We start from the raw sequence: 19012 nt of genomic DNA, 5'->3' as shown, positions 1-19012 counted from the left end.
TACAGTTGCGTTGGTCCTCAGGTGCGCTAGCGCGGTGCGCTGGGATGCTGCGCGCGGCGCTGTCGCTGCTGTCCGGCGGGAGCTATGAGGAGATGGCGGGCTGCCTGGCCGGCTGTAGCGGGCGGGGCGAGTGCCTCAACGGCACCTGCTACTGCGAGATCCGCTACTCCGGGGACGCGTGCGGCGGGCCCAACCTGCCCTACCACAGAGGTGAGCACTCCGGCACACCACACCACACCACACCACACCACACCACACCACACCACACCACCACACTATCGCACACACCTTCTACTACTAGCTAAAGCACCAATACGCCTTGAACATGACTATTCGCAGGGTTTCTTTCTAGCAGTTTTCTCCATCAAATATGCTTTGGGATTTTAAATTTTTGATGAATCGTCACATTAACTTTTGTAGTCATACAGCCCTGGCCGTATGTATTAAGCACCCTCGACAAAATTGGTTTATTTCTTTAAATCCTGCAATTCTGTTGGTTAAATCAATTAAAATACAATACAATCCGAAAGGGTTACAAAAATTGCAAGAATTGCAGTATTTAAAGGCCTAAACCAATTCTGTAGGGGGTGCCTAATGCATATGGCCAGGGCTGTATGTGTTATCTGTATTTTTCTAGTTCTTATTGAGCTATCGTATTTTTTTTTCAATTTGGACGTTATTTGATGATGTCAAAACCATTGCCGAAACGCTAAAATATTATATCCAGTTACCTTAGAGATTTGCAGACCTCGACATATAATTATCGACAACATTTTTTTGTTCGTACTCTTTTGTCTACCCACCTTCCTGCTCACTGATCCTCACTGGCGACAATAGCCAGGCAACGTTCTTGTTTTCTAGTGTTTCAAGGTCCTCCCATACAATCTATGGTCTACCGGCGTTGATGCTATTGCCAGTTATCTAACAAAGCTATAACGCAACTTCGCACCGTTGTATCCTAGGTTTACAGTATTTGCATAACCCTGCCCTATTGCACCCATCCTAGGCTGACCTCACTCGGACTCCCCATTGACCTCAAACACCTTGACTGCTGTATCATGTTACACTCCGCCTATAAACTGTTTCTGCATATTATGATCATCTAGAATTCTGATCTAGAGTTAAAATTTCCCTCGTTCTCGATTACATCACATGACTGACACTTTATCCCGGGTAAAGTAAACTTTACAGGTTCAATTGGACGTTTTACAAAAGAAATTGGTAGTCATATTTAAAAAATCATATTAGTACTACATATGAATACCTCTCCACGTCTTTTATTCTTAATATTTTATTCGTCAAGTTGGAAATACTGCGCGGCGCGCTGACATAGTCTGTGCGCGCGATATGTACTGAAGTTTTCAGACAAGATTTTAAATACTACTTTAAATATATATTGATATAATTTTTTTTTCATTAAATACAATATAACGTCTAATTTGTTTTGTAAAACGTCCAATTTGAAGTGAAAACCTGTATACATCACTCGACTTAACACAATAATACAGTCCCATGTACATCAGTGATAGGTAACCAATTACACCGTTACCCGCAATTACGATACAAACAAACGTTAACAAATTGAACGCCTACACGATATATGATATATACTTACTCCTATATTATTGCAATGTAGGTATTTTTTTATATTTAATTTTGCAACGATATGACCTTTCTCCAATTCAGTCTTACCAAACTCGCGATCAATCATCGTTTACGCTGGCAACTATTACACTATCTGGGGTACTTTCCAGTCCCACTCGGCACGCTGCAGTGTACAATTTGTGTTGCTGTGAGAAACAAAAACCGTTGCACAAATAAAAATAGAAATCCTTTTATTATTGAGACCCGCTTGTCGCTCGTTGTCGTTGGTTTGTTAATATTTGCTGAGTAATCCTCGCAAACTTCACGTAAACAAAATATGCCAAATCTCTTCGCAACAGTGCCTGCCACCTGTGTTTGCAAATGTTAATTGCATTCTAACTTGTATGTATTAGTATCTTGCAGAATAGTGATTTTATGGAGGTATTAATGTCATATTTGATCGTTGACATCGTTTGGATCTTGTGGTACGCGTTCATATAATGTTTGCCATAATGTCTTGCACAACAATGTAATAATCATATATTTTGCATATGAAGAGCATTGTTAGCTTTTGTGGTATGGTAATATAACACTCTCCTTAGCATTCATCCTTCACTTTGTATAATACCACTTTAACCAACTATCCAGACGTCTACCGACGCCACGGCACGGCAAGCGCCGTGGCGTAGTTGAGTAGACGCTGGACTGCGAAACTGGCGTCGCGGGTTCGATTCTCGCCAATTGTAAAATGAATTCAAGAAAGATTTATTTTTAATTGGTCTGTTCGTGACGTAGTTTTCACATTTACCTTCCATTTCCTTTCTATCCTACCTGCAGACAAGCATCTAAAACAGACGCTTCGCGGGTTATTCCTTTAAAAAAAAGTGGTATTACACAAATTGATCGATGAATGATAAGAAGAGTGTTAATAATGATCTTCCCAGATACTGCCTCTACTTCAACGCCTTCACAACATATTCAGTTTTCAATAAAATAAACGTTTTTACCCATCACAGGTAAAAACACCCGTCAAAGATCAAAATTCCAAAGCAATCGACGAATTATTTAAAAGATTAAAGATTTTGAACAAACTAAGAATTATATTATTGTTCATAAAGATTGATGATAAAAATATTGTTCGTGTTTAAAATAACTCCCGATACTGCTATGAAATATCTATTTTTTATTTACTATATAGATCGGTTTGTTTTCTGGATTCACACAATCGTCACATGTTTGTGGTTTCGTCAGCACACTTTGCTTATCTCGCATTGAAAATCCTTCGACGATTGCACGTATTGGTGACCAAGCGTGTACAATTTTATCGCGACTGGTTTACGTAAAAAACACGTATTATTATGGTTCTTTGTTTGCGTCGCGGTCATCGCATCGGAGAGCCACTCCATCATTATCGATGCTCAGTCGCGGATCTAACGTTTTGTTGGCATATACGAGGTAAATCAAACCATGCGAGAATCGACGATGGTAACCTACCGTCCCGTCTCTACGCGATATACCAAATATTGGTTTAGGTTCGATTTCCATTCAATCAGGCATATTAAAATTAGATGTATAGGACGTAGAGAACCTGAAAATATTGTAAAGGGTCTTCTTCGAAAGACATCTAGAGAAGACCAAAAAGTTGATGGATGCTGCAGAAAGACAACATGATTCGAAGGCATGACCTAGGTGACGTTGTATATGATAGAATGACCTACAGCCTAACAGTCTATAAAGACGATAAGTTGGGATGGAGCCAGGAAGAAGGAGATAATTTGATTTATAGCCTGGTTCTCTTTATAATGCACGTCACCATGTTTCTCTCCCTGTCGCGGTGGTCTGAGCTGTGTCCTGCTGCTGGGTTGCAGGCATAGGCGGCGTGTTCCTGGGCGTGGCGCTCGTGTGCGGCGCGCAGCTGCTGGCGTGCGTGGCGGCCGAGTACAAGCGGCTGAAGGCGCCCTCGCTGCTGCGCGCCTGCCGCCTCACCACGCAGAAGCTGCTCTACTTCGTGTCCTTCCTGGCCGCCCTCCTCCGCGGCGCCTACTTCTCCGCCCCGCACAAGGAGAGCTGGGCCAGCAGCCTGCTCTCCGCCTACTACCCGCTCCTCATGTCCGGCTCCTCGCTCATCGTCTGCTTCTGGGCCGAGGTGAGTCGCTTCTCTATCAGACACACACACAGCCACAGAACCTCATGCGCCGTCCTTTTTTTCTGCCGAATTAAACGGACATTTCATATAGAAATTGTTTAAGAGTTTCTCAGAATGTTCAATATGCAATTATTCTAATTTGGGATTGTTTGGTATAGAAGCATATAAGCTTAGACAACTTTTTCATTACTTATTATGTAAATTAATGTATTTTTATTACAAAAAGTGATTTATACCAGAATCAAAGTTCAGGAATGATTTCACCTTATAACATTTACAATGGATGGATTATGGATATTATTAAATTCTATTATTGTTACTTTTTTTGACGTTTTTTCTGACATTTCTTGGTGGAGCTGCATTTTATATAAGAATAAAACAACAACTAAAAGATTTTTGCACTTCTATTTGATTTGACTTTAAATTATTCTGTTTCTTTGATAGAAGATACCAATAACAATGCATTTTGTCATTGGTTAAATATGAAAAACTTTTCACACTCGAACTTATGGTTATGCAACTACAGGCGCCCTAGCCATTGCTGCTATTCTGATATTCCTGTGTTCATAGTACCTCCTATTAATCCTCCATTTTCTAAATCATATCATAAGGCATCAATGTCAACCATCTCATAAAATACACTGAACTTCTTCGTTTACGTAATCTGCATCTTTTCAAATTATTCCAGTCCTATATATCCACGAGCGCAGAACTGATCACCTTCCTTCACAGAACACGATCGAGTTAACATCGCGTCGATTTAACGCGGTGCCCTTTGCACCATTCTCCAGGAAGAGAGAATTTTAATATTTTAAATAAGTCAACATCAAAAACGAATTTCTTGATTGATTTTCTTCCATTATCGTTAGTCCTTTGACTATTGCGATTCTGGCACCTTAACATACAAGCTATGGTGTGCCTTCGACACATTTTTTTTGTAGGCTGGAACTGTGTAAAAATAAACATTTGGTCCTAATTATTTTAAGATATTGACTCATTACATGCGACTGTTTTACCGACTGTTTCCTTGCGTGATTTCGAAGCCATCATTCGCTCACTAGATGGCGTGCATAAATGATTCGCCATCAGATTTTCCATCGCCTTCGATAATTTGATATGAATCGTCTTATCAACAGTGGCCGGCAGATGTCGCCCATTTCATATGCTTTTATCTTATTTAAAAAAAGTAATAAAGACTTCTTAATTTGATAATTACATACGCATGTATAGAAGTTAGAACGTGGCTAATTACATTATACAGCGATAAATACAAAAGCACGTGAGAAATCAAATTTATCTGGATTAGTAATTATGAAATTGAAATATATTTCGTTTTCCTGTCATACTGTAACCACAGTTACTCTACTTCTTTTCCCATATAACAATAGCGTCCTTCACCCTTGCCTCATCTGCATCCCAAAAAGCACAATTGAGAAGCAAACATAGAAATCTATTATAATCGTAAAACGAGTTATATAAAAATCCAAAATAAAATGATCACAATAAATTTTATTCTAAAATAACATACGTTTTAAAACAGTCTCTTAAATAACTTAACATTCAAAACGGTATGTTTTTACAAAATGGGCAGTATTTTTTCTCGAATATCTCAGAAATTCCTAAACATTGTGTCCTAATTTTGCAACTAAAGGGTGGTCCAACCATAACGCTCGATAATTGTAAATAAAACAAAAAAGTTTTCAGAGAATTATCTTATTTATTTTTATTATGATAGAAAGATCTATGACAATTATGTGTGAAACAAAATATGTATCGGCCAAATACTCGCCACGGCTTCCGTGGCATAGGTACCTTTATCCGATGGTCCATATTTAGTATTTTATTATCTTTCACCGTGGTTCTGTATCGGTCCAGATCCTGATGTTCTAATATCCTCCGAGATCAGGAGCATTCTAGGTAACACAAAATGTTGACTAGCTAACCTCTGCGCTACGGAGGCCACGATCCTATTGTAGTGTAGGTTGGTATTGTATAGGCTGATACTGTAAGTGTATGCTACACGCTGTTGATGTTGTGTTTCTAATTGATTTGTTTTATCGTTAGTGATTGTTAGATACGTTTTATTGAGCACCTATTGTTCAATTTTATAAACTTCTCTTCTGTGGCCAAGGTTGGGTTAGATTAGGTGCGAAATCTTACTGCGAACATATCGCTCACTCCGTTCAACAACGTCATATATCAAAAATCGTCAATTTTAAGTTGTGCATGTTTCGGAATGCCCAGAAAATGTCCCATGCCCCAACAAAAGCGGCATATTTTTAACTTAATATTTACCCTCTACAGGGCAGAAACTGTTGTTTTTTTTATTTTGAAGAAAAGGTATTGGTTAATTTTTTTTTTTTAAATATGCTAAATTTTTTTCAAATAGAGAATAAACATTCAGGTTTTGTAGCACAGTAAAAAGTTCAATAAGTGGCTTGATATTTATTTTTAATACGTTTTATTATATTCTTAAACTTTAAAAACGATCGCCTGAAAAATCAAGTTTTTTATATATATATATATATATATATAACGTTGTTGAAAGGTGTGAGCGATATGTCCCAAGTCATTTGAACCATTCCAGTTTTTTTTTAATATAACTAAATACCAAACATTTATTTCCATCTTTTCCAAATGAAGCTTGAACTATAAGAATATCGTAATAGAATAAAATAACAATTATGTAATTATATGGAAAATAACAACTATGTTATTATTAAGAATATCATAAAGTTTTTTAGCCATGTAAATTAATGGTTTATAAAATCACAAGACAATTGGCCTATTCTTGTTAAAATCAGTAGAGAAATAAGGATTAAACAATCTATATTTCAATGGGGCGAAAAACAATACATGTGTGACGTCATTACGTGTATCAATCGTAAGGGTCGCCACCCCAAAACTTGTACTCGGTGATCCGTGTACTGTATTGTTGCCGCGGAGTCTGCGGTCCCTGTTCACGTATTTCGTATCGGAAGCGGCGCTGACGTTAGTACCGACTTTCCAAAACCACGCATATGCGCAATGATACAATATCGTCGTGTTAATCCGTAATGTTTCACTAACATCATAATTACAACCATTAAGTGTAAATTATTGATTCAAAAAATACACTTCTGTGCTCCGCAATGAACATGTACGAAGGAAAACAAAAGAGTGTATTTTATTTAGAACTAAAAAAAACTAACTTCATTTACCTGTCTCCATATTTGGACTATCGATGACCCCCTCTAACGATTGCAAAAGAAAAACTGCCCGTTTCAATTCGTAATTTTAAATAACCTCTCAATGATAATGGGAGATAATGAAAATAATATTTTTGATCATGTATACAGCGCAATTTTTGGTCAATAAATAATAATGGTAGAACAATGATTGGAGTAATCAGTAAGTAATCGATAATAAGTATATCGGATACCAGGAGTGCACGAGAACGCGGAGCACCGAGCCACCTGACAGGTACAGTTCGGGCAGTGCGCCGGCACCGCACAAGGCCGCGACGCGTCGATACCAATTTGTTATTCCGAATTGTCATACACTGATAGTCGCATCGCTTCCTCAATTACACGCCATATCACCTTTACGTAATAATTACCAAATTAGTTGAAAATCGCACATAAAAGACAGCCTCCCCTCCCCGGTGTGGTGGTTAGAACTTTTGGCTAATGTTCATGTCTCCTTCTTCCTCAAACCCACATCCGCACCCGACGGTACATAGGGCGCTGCATCATATAATAAACGCAGTGTTATCTTGATATTTAACACACGAAAGGTGATCAGCCCTTCGCTTCAGGTACCAGTCCAGGTTAATAAGGAATAAATATTATAGTGAAAAAAATCGCCTTTATTTATTTGACCCGACTGGGAATGGCACCCGGGACCATTACACTACGAAGGCTGTTAATATAATATAACCAAATGTTCATTTGGTTATACTATATTGATCGATTTTAAATTTTGTAGCGACTGGCCTGTTGGTATAGATTTGAGTCGGCGATGACGTCAGCGATGGTCCGGCACATTGTCAGGTGGTTTATGGGGACCGTCACACTGCCATGGCCTGTCCCAATCGTCCTGCGTTCTTTGCTCTTCATCTCGCAGCTCCCGTTCCCAGCTCAGTGTCAGCCGGAGACTTGGCGGGGTCGGTCGCGTCGTCGTCCTCATCATACTCCTCGGATTCAGTACTTCGAAGTTGTTTTTCCTAATTTCATTTATTAAATGTAATAACACAACATTAATTTTTCAATATCAGTCTATAAAATACATTATACCTTCGCTCTCCTGTCGTAACTGAATTTTTCCTGAAATTTCAGTTTTGTGCAGTTTTCTTTCGATTTTCTAAACCTGCATGTGCCCACCAATTCTCCAACCCGTATTTTCACCGTTTAACAGATAAAAAAGTATTTTAATATTTTTCCTTTATTATTTATCTTCTTAAAAAAAACAATAATGAAATAATGGTTTTCATATCGGATGAAATTTACGGTGATAACCGTAAATTGCATAATGCGTTTTTAGAAAAGCAACGACACAAGTTACTTTTTAGTGATTTTGATCGGGTAAAATTTTGTTTTTTTTTAATGATTTAAAAAAATTATGTATTTGTTATTCGTTTTATAAAGTAAAATATCTTATGTATATTTTCCTTCTTAAATAAACAAATTTCTGTAGGTTTATACTATTTTTTTTTTGTGATTTACATGCTTTTGCAATAATAATAAATAAAGTATTTAAAATTGTTATAGGAAGTAAAAAAGGAATGTGGTCAAGTGAAATTCTGTAAGAACATTTTAATCAATAAAAAATGGCTTACTTCTTCATAAAACTAACTAAATACTGAGTACAAAGTTTTGAGGAAACGCGGGAGAAGACAGCTCATTTTTTAAAAAATATTTGTTCTATGGTGTCATGTACTCGTATTGATATTTAAATTCATGGAATAGATATTATTCCACATATCTAAATTACATTGTTTGGTATCAATACATGGATGGAGTACTTTTATTTTTTTTGTGCAATACAAAAAAAAACATTTCAATGCAATTCTCCGAAGAAATGTGAATATTTTTTATTATAATTTAAATTGAAATATGTATTTTAGTTCATAAACAAGCAATCGATTTAATCTGCTCTACAATACACATGTCATGATTGAAAATGCATATATATTCCCTCTCCAAGCACAAGAGCCTAGTCTCTTTATTGAAGAGAATTGTATTATTAATTTAAGATTGTAAAAGTAGAAAAGTACAGAAAATGAAATAAATCATAAAAATACATGCCATATCGTCATATACATATCTCACAACACAACTTTTAAACTATACAAATAAAAATTCCATTCGAAGTTTTTTTTTCTTAGAATGCCACTTTTAATAGAAGCTACTGCTTTATTTGCTGGCAGTTTAATATTGTTCGTTGATTTTAACAGTGTTCCGAAGTGGTGTAGCCTCGCCATATTTACTGTGAGAATTTATTTAGTTTTGACCGTGAAAGTTCAGTTTCCAACTATTAGACATGCAATTTTAATTTAGCAAAGTGAATTAATCGATAAATATTATTTATCTGCTATCAATGTGCTCGTAGATACTGTGTCCAATAAGTGTTTATTTCAACTTGAGCTTTACAATGCTACAACGAGTGTGAGGATGCTAGAAAATATGTTTTCAGGCGAAGGTTCTTACAATAATCGTGTTCTTTAGTATGTAATAATGTGGATAGCTAAATAAATATGGTAAATAGTTTATTTAGTGGCCAGTTTATTTAGTCGTCAGTCTTGGATACAAATATTGAAATGACATTTTCCCCTTACTTTAAGGCCCAGTATTCCATAAATCGAAACTCAATTTTATTTGAACACGGGTAACATTGAAGTAATTGATTTTTTTCTCATTCTTAAAATATCGTTTTTGTATTGAAATTTGTTTTTTAAACCCCATTTGCTTTCAAAGTAACCTGCCGATTTATTTATCTCATTCGGCTTTAATTAATCAGAAGAATACATATCGCTCACTCCGTTCAAGAACGTCATAAATCAAAAAACTTGATTTTTCAGGAGAACGTTTTTAAAGTTAAAAAATTTCACACAATGTATGAAAAATAAATATCAAGCCACTTATTGAACTTTTTTCTGTGCAACAGATCTTTTTAGGTAAAACCTGAAGATTTTTTCTCCATTTGAAAAATATTTAATATATTTAATAACATAATTAAACAATACCTTTTCTTCAAAATGCACAAACAACATTTTCTGCCCTGTAGCGGGTAAATATTAAGTTAAAAATATGCCTCTTTTGCTGGGATATAGTACATTTTCTGGACATTCCGAAAACGAGCACAACTGAAAATTGACGGTTTTTTATTTATGACGTTCTTGAAAGGAGTGAGCGATATGCCATGGACACATTTAGCGTTACTTTTGATTTGAGCTCTCGAGTACTTACTACACATTAAACGTCATCCATCGTTACCTAATTAAACATTTGAGTGTGCGAGTACTCGCTTATTCGCGCTATTTTTTCATTTTATTATCTTCTGGGGGAATGACATCCTTTATTCATATTTCTTATCTTTGGAGAATATTGTTTACAAAATGTACGCTGTAATTATGTTTTCTCGATGCAAAATGCTTTAATAGTTATTGTAACGTTAGTAATATTAATTCTGTTGAGGGTAACGCACCTATTTAATATTTGTGCACTTTAAAAATAAATCGGTTGCTTAAAAGTTTTTTTAGTGTTTGAAATTATTGTAGTTTATTTTGTTAGACGGTAAGATTTTATTTTATTTTCTTCTTTTGGCGCTTAGAGGCGTCCAATGGTGAATAGAGTAGTACATTTGATCAACGCCGTGTTATAACGCATTAAAGCAAGGTGATCAGTGCTGTCCACAAGTGAAAAACTTGTTATTTATTTTTACCTACCCGGGTATTCAACCCGGTATCAAAGAATTACAAATTCTCATTTTTATATCTCCCCTGTATTTTTCTCGCACTTATTTTGTATGCCCGAGATCATCAATTAAAATAATATTTTATAGTTACCATATAAAAAAACAAGTTATTGAAATTTCATATTCTCTTATAAATTAATGTAAAAAATCTATTTTTAGAAAATTATCTGATGGGGGCAGGCCTTCAATTACCATACAAATAACTTCTTAAAATAATGTGTTATAACTTTGTAAACATCAATTTGAAAAAAATATTATTTCCGATAGCGTGTACGTGCGTCTGACCACTTATCACGGATCGTATTAGGTTCTCGCGAAGAAAGAAAAGTACTTATCCCAAATTGTCATTTTTATTTCCAAATCCTTGAAAATCTGAATTAATTTAATATTATTATATTACTGATGTATCAAGTTATTAACCCGTTTGTTCGTGGACGTGTCGGCTCTCGGCCATCGGGAGCTCGTAGAGAGGTTTACATCGAGTCTCTTTTTGTGCGGTAAGATGAACGTGTACATACATACTTATGTGTTAAACATAATATCGCGTTTACCCCACTAAATAACACGCAAAGACAAATGAAAACGTCCAAATAAATCATCACTTAAGGGGATATTCGCAAACACAGATTTCAATCACCGGAGAGCTCACACGTCTTTTCACGCCCGATTTTTTTTAAAGAATGTATATTGAGTATTTTTTTGTTTTTTAGAATATATGTTTAAAGAAATGTATTTCTTTGTATTTTATAACTCCTTACCTTTAATATTTTTTTTCAAAACCATATAATTATTACGAAGAAAAAAAGTCACGTAAAATGTTACATGTATTTAGAGAAAAGTTGCGACTTAACGAATTCTGGGCCTTGATTCGGACTTTGGATTCGATCGCCATCACTGCAACGAAAGGAGTATCAAAATTTAAAATAGTGTTTGTTTTACTATTATTTTTATTACTTTCTACAACTCGTCGTCATATTATTAACCATAAGATTTTTCACGAATAGTCTCATCTTTTAATATGAGAGGTATTTTTATAAATGATAGGTGAAAATGGACCATTTTACTGCACCTTTACTGACGACTCGTTCGGAACCGGTCGTCTGTCTGTCTACTAGTAAAACTAGGATGTGAATAACGTATGTATGGTACACAGTGCAACTTCGAAACCGCGTAAAGGCTATACATTCAACAAGAGACTCGACTGTGTTTAGCAATTTGTATTACTTATATAGATATTTTACGGTTTTAAATAATCTAATCATGTCGCATTTCATTCAATCTTATGTCATTACTTACGGGAGTGAAAGAGAAACTTCGCTTTGAAAATTTGGTAAAGATTGTATGTCCTCATATGTATTTGTTATTTAAACGAATCTCTATTAATGGTTTAATAAAAATAGTAAGAGAAAAAGCTGTCAATATCATCGTAATTTGTGTTTAAAAAATTTACACAAATTTCACGTTTTCTGTTGCTTAAAATTTCCCCACCTCAAAATCTACAGTAATTCTAAATATCCGAATCCGATTACGTTTTGGTCTATTATATCAAGTTTTTTTACGATATTGAGGTGACCTCCACCGGGAGTCGGACCCGCAACCTGATGCATGATAACCAAACGTGCTAACCGCTTGGCCCTACGGGTGAGCGCTAATACATCTCTCCTCAAGTTGTGATTTTTTTTTCTCTAAGATCGAACATTTTTGTCTTGAGATTGTGGTGAAGTTTATCGACAGATGGTGTTGTTTTGGTGTTTCTAAAATAAACATTTTTATAATTAAATATTTTATATACTCGTACGCAAAATTATGTAAACCGTTATGACTCTTAATACAGTAAAAATGTTATGAAAACCGATGTCACAATGAGAGAAAAATATTTAAAAAAATATTTTAATAAAACTTATAAACATTTCCATTACGAGCAATAATAAATATCAACCCATTGTTCTAATGTTTGATCAAATATGTTTTATGTATGATGTCATGTTTCATTAATCGAATTGTTTAATCTCCAACTTGATACGTTAATAATAGTCCCGTCGCAAGGGATTGTGGGATCGCAGTCCCGCGTATCCAGCGCGACCCCGCACGTACCGTGCCTTCATATAATTACGATCATGTTTTCACCTCTTCGCCGATTCGATGAGGTGTTCTACGGACCATCCGACCCAGATAGGGATGAAAGAAGAATATAGTGATACCTTGACTTACATCTTGCGAGTGCCTTAACTTACGACTTCATCGAGATACGGTCAGTCGCTCGATCGATTTTTTAAATTTCTGTTGTGAGCTGAAATTCGAGTTATGAGTTTCATGGTTCGGGCTTTCTCCCCATCTTCCCCCAGCATCACTCATATCTCGCAGTCTAGTATTTACTTATATATCCCATATAAAATAGGGTGTTATTTTGTGTTTTACACGAATGAATGGTATTTAAGTTAATTTTACTTTAACGTAGAAAGTTACTCTTTCTTAAGTTAATTTTAACGAATTGAATCGTATGTTGAGATATCACTGTATAAAAACAAAACCGATTTAAAACCAGTAAATTGCTGACCTAATATTTAAAAATGTCACCCAAAAAATTATGCATTCAGGTCTATAAAAAAACAATACCGAAAAACAAAACAACACGTAACATCGTATTATTTTTTCTCGATAATATCACACAAAGCAATTCTTTTACGCTTTATTTGCAAATATCTATTGTAAAGGGAACTTCACCTTTGTCGGCGTACACTGCAAATAAATAAAATACAATATAACACGTCTGTATTTGCGAACATTTTCTTTGTCTCTCTCATAATGTACGACTATATTGATACGAAGGTTCCAGTCCCGGCAAAGTCGATAAAATAATTATTAATTTGAAATCTAAAAATTATCATTGTAAATATTTCATCCAGTCTATTTCGCCACTTCGTGTTTTTTTTTCAATTACGTTATTAAAAAAAAACTGAAGTTCGTTGTGAACCTACATATCCTCGCAGTATCATCAATTTGTTTGTATTTATATGCAATATCGTATTGTTAAATATCGTTTAAAAAATTAAGATAAAATCTTTTCCTTAAAAATAAAAGTAAAATTCATTCAATATGTTAAGCGTTTAGTTTACGTGCGAAAAAAGAACACGTCAGTTCAGGACAAAGTCATGACTTCAGGGAGCATCGCAACTTAGTATTTTTATAGAAATTTATTTAACCAGAAACTCTACTTACGAATTGTAGATTTATTAATTCGACAAAAATTATAACGAAAATAATCTGTACTACGTATTAAAAAATATGTTTTTTTATTACGTACGTATTGATTGTACGGGAATCCGATCAAGCAAAGATGGTTAGATATTTTAAATAATGAAATAAACTAGATGTCTTAATTAAATAGTAAATAAGTATCTAGTTTGTTTCTGGCTTGCATCGAGAATTTTGCATGTCTTTAATGTTTGGGCACCATTTTATTATTTTTTGGGTGAGAGGTAGTGATGATTTATAAGTAGATACCCCGATAGTGTCCCTAAAAAAGAATTGGAAAATGGTAATCGCTAATCGAATGGCCATTCAAATAAATCAGTTATATTCGAAATACCTATTTTCTATTGAAAAAAAAATGTTTAAAAAAAATTTGACCGCCTCGAAAGCTGATTCGAATTCATTGATTTCGACGCCGACGAAAAAATGTTTATTGGGAGCCATATGTTATTTATTGAATAATCTAATAGTTGACGTCAATTTGGTTGGTGAAAAGCAGTTTTAATGATTTTTTTTCACAATTCCATTTAATATTTACTAATTTATTATAAAATCATATTTTGATGCGATGTTTAGGAGATGCTGAGACTGTTTTATCCTCTAATTTCGACATCACTTTAAAATATTTATACATTTAAATTTTTATATTAATTAGAACATCGCATTTTTATGAGTATTTTAAAAGTTGCGTAGGACATCCTCAATAATGACACCACTTTAAAAAAATATTTTCGTTTTATTTATTTAATAAGGTTCATAAAAATATAAATTTAAATGTATTAGGAAAAAAATAAATAGCTTAAAGTCGGGAATCCTTATTACTAATTAGCAATAATAGTCTAAAAATGATGATAAACATCTTAGTTATTTTGATATTTTTACAACTATTCAGGTTTTATTTTTTTCAAATGCATATTTTTACCAAAACAATCGTAAATCATTGGTGCATTTTCAAAAATCAGTTTTAAATAGCGAATTACAACAAATAAAGATTAAAGAGCTCGAAAAAATATTTAAAAAAAAACATTAGTTGTAACGCTGTGTTTTTATGTGGATAATCAATAGCCCGCAACTTAATTTTTTTTTACCCAGGTAACGTTTAGCATAATTGCATTTTGTTTCTAAACAAACCTTTGTTATTTTAAAAAAGTTTTTCTTCGAATTAAATATGTGGTTTTGAAAAGAAAATAAGTATTGAAATGTAAGGAGTTAAAATATTTATTCGCCAATTTCCAATATATGTATACATTATATATTTTTGAAAATGTGCGCTGGTTACACGTGTGGCTTCTCGTGCAGACTGGCTTTGCTTATTTGAGAGAACACCCTTAAATGGTTGATATATTTTTGATAGCTAAATCCCCCGAGAACTTTATAAAGTTTATAAAAATATTTCAAACAACTTTTAATCGCTTAATTGGGTACGTTTCTGTTATGTCTCGCAGCCGCCCGTCCGGTCGAACGAAAAACATAATGTGGTCGATCTCGAAAACTATCGGGAATTTGGATGAGTTAGAAATAAGTAGGATTAGGTATTAATTATGCGGTGTATGGTTGGGCTGGCGCTTGTTCCACCATTATTTTTTCCTCAATCGTGAATTCTTCATTTAACAATATATTATTAAAACAAAAATACGTTAATTTTTAATAATTTTGTAAGCGCGTATGCAAATCATATTTAATTTTTTTTTATAATTAATTTGAAATATTGTTGCATTTGACAATATAATATAATTACAAGTACAAAAAACATTATATTATATAAATATTAAAAAAAGATCCCACAAAGGCATAAGCCTGTGTGTGATCTTTACCTTTTTATTTTAGGTTATAATAAGAAAGAATACAACATATATAAATATATTAAAAGTGCTAATATAAACTATAAATATTTGATTTGAAATATTTGTACAGAATACAAAAAATGAAAAAAAAAAATCAACATTTTTAATTTGGAGAATTGTATTTCTAAAAATTCTTATACGAACATTGTTAGAGTCAATAGCGAAAAACTTAGGATTTGAACGTAGCAACCTTCGCAAAAAGTTGGGATCCTGGTGTTTTATATGTAGCATTTCCCCAAAATATTGAACACTACAACGTCACATTCTTAGTACATATTCATTCGGTAGTCAGAATTCCAAAAGCGCTCCGTGCATTTTAATAAGACCAGTGTTTATCAAGTTTTATTTTATTTGTTATTATTAAATCACACGTAGATTCTGATACCTTTTTACGTACGTAATTTTCTTGGAATTACAAACGGGTTACATTTGGTGCATACGTAATGTAATGCACTCTCAAATAAACATTCCTATTAACTTTATAATAATTATTTTAAGCCCCGATTTTTTTTTACTAATCGTTTTTATGATTGATTTTAATATCGGATTTTTTAACAACTAGATTCTGGTTAGAACTCAAAAAAGTGCATTATAATTAAATAATTATATATATATTTTTTTTAAAAATATTTTCTTACAAGAAACAATTTTAAAATTATTTAAGTTAACCAGAATTCGGTAATTAGACCAGATGTTGTTTATTATCGTTTATTGCTATTATTATCGTTTTGCTTTTTTCAATAAATAGTCATAAATCAAAAATTGTCAATTTTCAGTTGTGCATGTTTTCGGAATGCCCAGAAAATGTACTATATCCCATTAAAAGCGGCATATTTTTAACTTAATATTTACCCGGTACAGGGCAGAAAGTGTTGTTTTTGCATTTTGAAGAAAAAGTATTGTTTAATTATTTTTTTTAAATATACTAAATATTTTTCAAATGGAGAAAAAACCTTCAGGTTTTACCTAAAAAGATCTGTTGCACAGTAAAAAGGTCAATAAGTGACTTGATATTTATTTTTAATACATTGTGTTATATTTTTTAACTTTAAAAACGTTCTCCTGAAAAATCAAGTTTTTTGATATGTATATGATGTTCTTGAAAGGAGTGAGCGAAATGTTAAATACATACAAGGATCGATGGGGTATCAACTTTAAGCACTTATGTTTCTTCCAGCGTTTCTGTATTTATGTTGGTTTTATCTTGTCTCGGCAGGTGTTTCACTTGCGCGACGTGCGTTGGGAGCGGCCGCAGTTCCTGTCCAAGTCCTTTCTCGGCTTCCTGACCTTCAACATCATCAGCTACACCCTCCTGGCCGCCGAGGTAGTCACCACCACTCTGGCCGACACCACCACCGAGACCAAGGTGACTACAAACAATCTACCTATCTCGATGAAATCATCTTATTTTTACTCTTTAGAACATACTAATTATTTCAATGTAACATGTTGATAGTTTGGAAAGCAATGACCGCTTATATTTGTAAGTATTGAAAAACAAAAAGAGCAAAAGGCACATTGATGTGTAACGACTAATAGCTATAAAAATATAAATAGAGGAAGACTGAAAATGTCAAGCACAATGAGACTAAAATCATGTGTTAAAATTTACATCACTTTTAATTGATAAACATTCTATTTTTAAAACATTTCTATAAAATTTAAATCGACAACTGGTTAAAAAATGCCAAAGTTGTTTGAAGAAGAGTTTGAAGCCAGAAAAGCCCTGGAGATTGAGATTTTATCTCCCTTTCAGTAAAATCTGTGATGGTTATTAACTCATTATTTACCACGCATTGTGCAATAAATAATTATAGATATGCCCTATTGGTAACTGTTACTTTTTCCGTTACCCAATTGGGATAATATTTTTTATCGTTTCTCATTAAAATTTCTATTTGTGTATCGGTAAAAAAATGCAATACACAACTATTTGTACACTGATTAGTGTGATCAGCGTTCAATGATAGATCCAATAATGGAATTAACAAATAACTCCTTTTGGACAAGTTGTCACTTAATTTTGTTTTTGGATTGTATCGCCCATCACTGATAATAATAGAGGCTTAATTACTTCTTTATGAATGCTGCAGTTTATTTTAATGGTGGATTGTTTCTATTTTAATCACTCACAAAAGGCGTTGTGTTATTATTGTCACTTTTCCAATAATTGACCATTACTCATCCTCGTGCGCGTTACAATGACACCCGCACTTTGTGGTGCGGAGAGCATCCATGCAGTACCGTACAGTAATAATCACTAATTATTATGTCTGCCTGCATAGTCTAGTGGTTAGCTGCCATGGTGGAGGTCCCGGGTTAGATTCCCTGGAGGGTTTAACATTACCATAAATATTTTCTCCCCCTTCATCTGTCTCCCCGTGGATATCTCTCCAAACTGAAAGTATGCATTCGCTATTAAGTCAATATTGTTGTTAGATTCCTTCTAGGAATGTCCAAACAATACCGTTGTAGATGGCGAGTTGTTTACCATCATCAGCTAATGTCGTTTCTCTAATTCTTTTCATTTGCTAGAGCTGAAAGTGGGGATAGATTGCTCACAGGGATTTATGTATTGATTTTAAATCAAACACAGATTTTTTGAATCTACTAAGTTGTATTTTATTAACAAAAACACATAAAAAATTAATATTGTGACAATTGTTTTGCCTTGTTAAGGCATTATCAAACGAATGTGAAGATCAAATGGACTACGGTCCTTATGTAGCTATACAATTCTAAGTGACAGTTTTAACATGTGCATCAATAATTTATGGGAGATAACAGTAGCTAATGGGGAATGTAGGTACATACCCTTATATTTATTTTCTGGGAAAGGAAGAATTTATTGACATGCCAATTTTTGTAGAGAATTAATGTTTAAAGCTAAATACAATTGTTGGTAATATTATTTTTAAGAATTTATATTTATAATTGTAATTAATAATTATAAGTTTATCAATAACGCATCGTGCAAGCATTTACATAGAGAGAGATGATTTACCATAATATTCTATTAAGATATGTTTAGCAGTGGTGAAGACATAAGGTTGGTTTGTTCGTAAATAATTTCAAAATTACAGTTGTTGGTAATTTTATTTTTAAGAATTTATATATGTAGATATAATTGTAATTAAAATGATTAGTTTATCAATAACGCATCGTGCAAGCGTTTTCAGGGATATTCAAATATTTTTCAAAGCTATATTTAAATCTGACAAATACTGTCTAA

At 33.7% G+C, this 19012-nt stretch overlaps 1 protein-coding gene across 2 annotated transcripts in view; it reads left to right on the top strand.

Moving 5' to 3' along the window:
• LOC148309240 (uncharacterized) overlaps positions 1-19012 on the top strand; it is a 44610-nt gene that overhangs the window by 19328 nt on the left and 6270 nt on the right. For both annotated transcript variants that reach the window (XM_088260452.1, XM_088260453.1), the window contains exons 2-4: positions 22-210; positions 3453-3730; positions 16997-17146. In XM_088260452.1, coding sequence (XP_088116578.1) covers positions 45-210; positions 3453-3730; positions 16997-17146 — 594 coding nt within the window. In that variant the 5' untranslated portion in view covers positions 22-44. The remainder of the gene's footprint in view (positions 1-21; positions 211-3452; positions 3731-16996; positions 17147-19012) is intronic.

This window comes from Brachycentrus maculatus, unplaced genomic scaffold (assembly GCF_059751285.1).
Source record: "Brachycentrus maculatus isolate JH-2025_06_01 unplaced genomic scaffold, ASM5975128v1 h1tg000136l, whole genome shotgun sequence".
Classification (NCBI taxonomy): Eukaryota; Metazoa; Arthropoda; class Insecta; order Trichoptera; family Brachycentridae; genus Brachycentrus; species Brachycentrus maculatus.
Note: the sequence above shows the minus strand (reverse complement) of the source record. Positions and strands in the feature narration are given on the sequence as shown.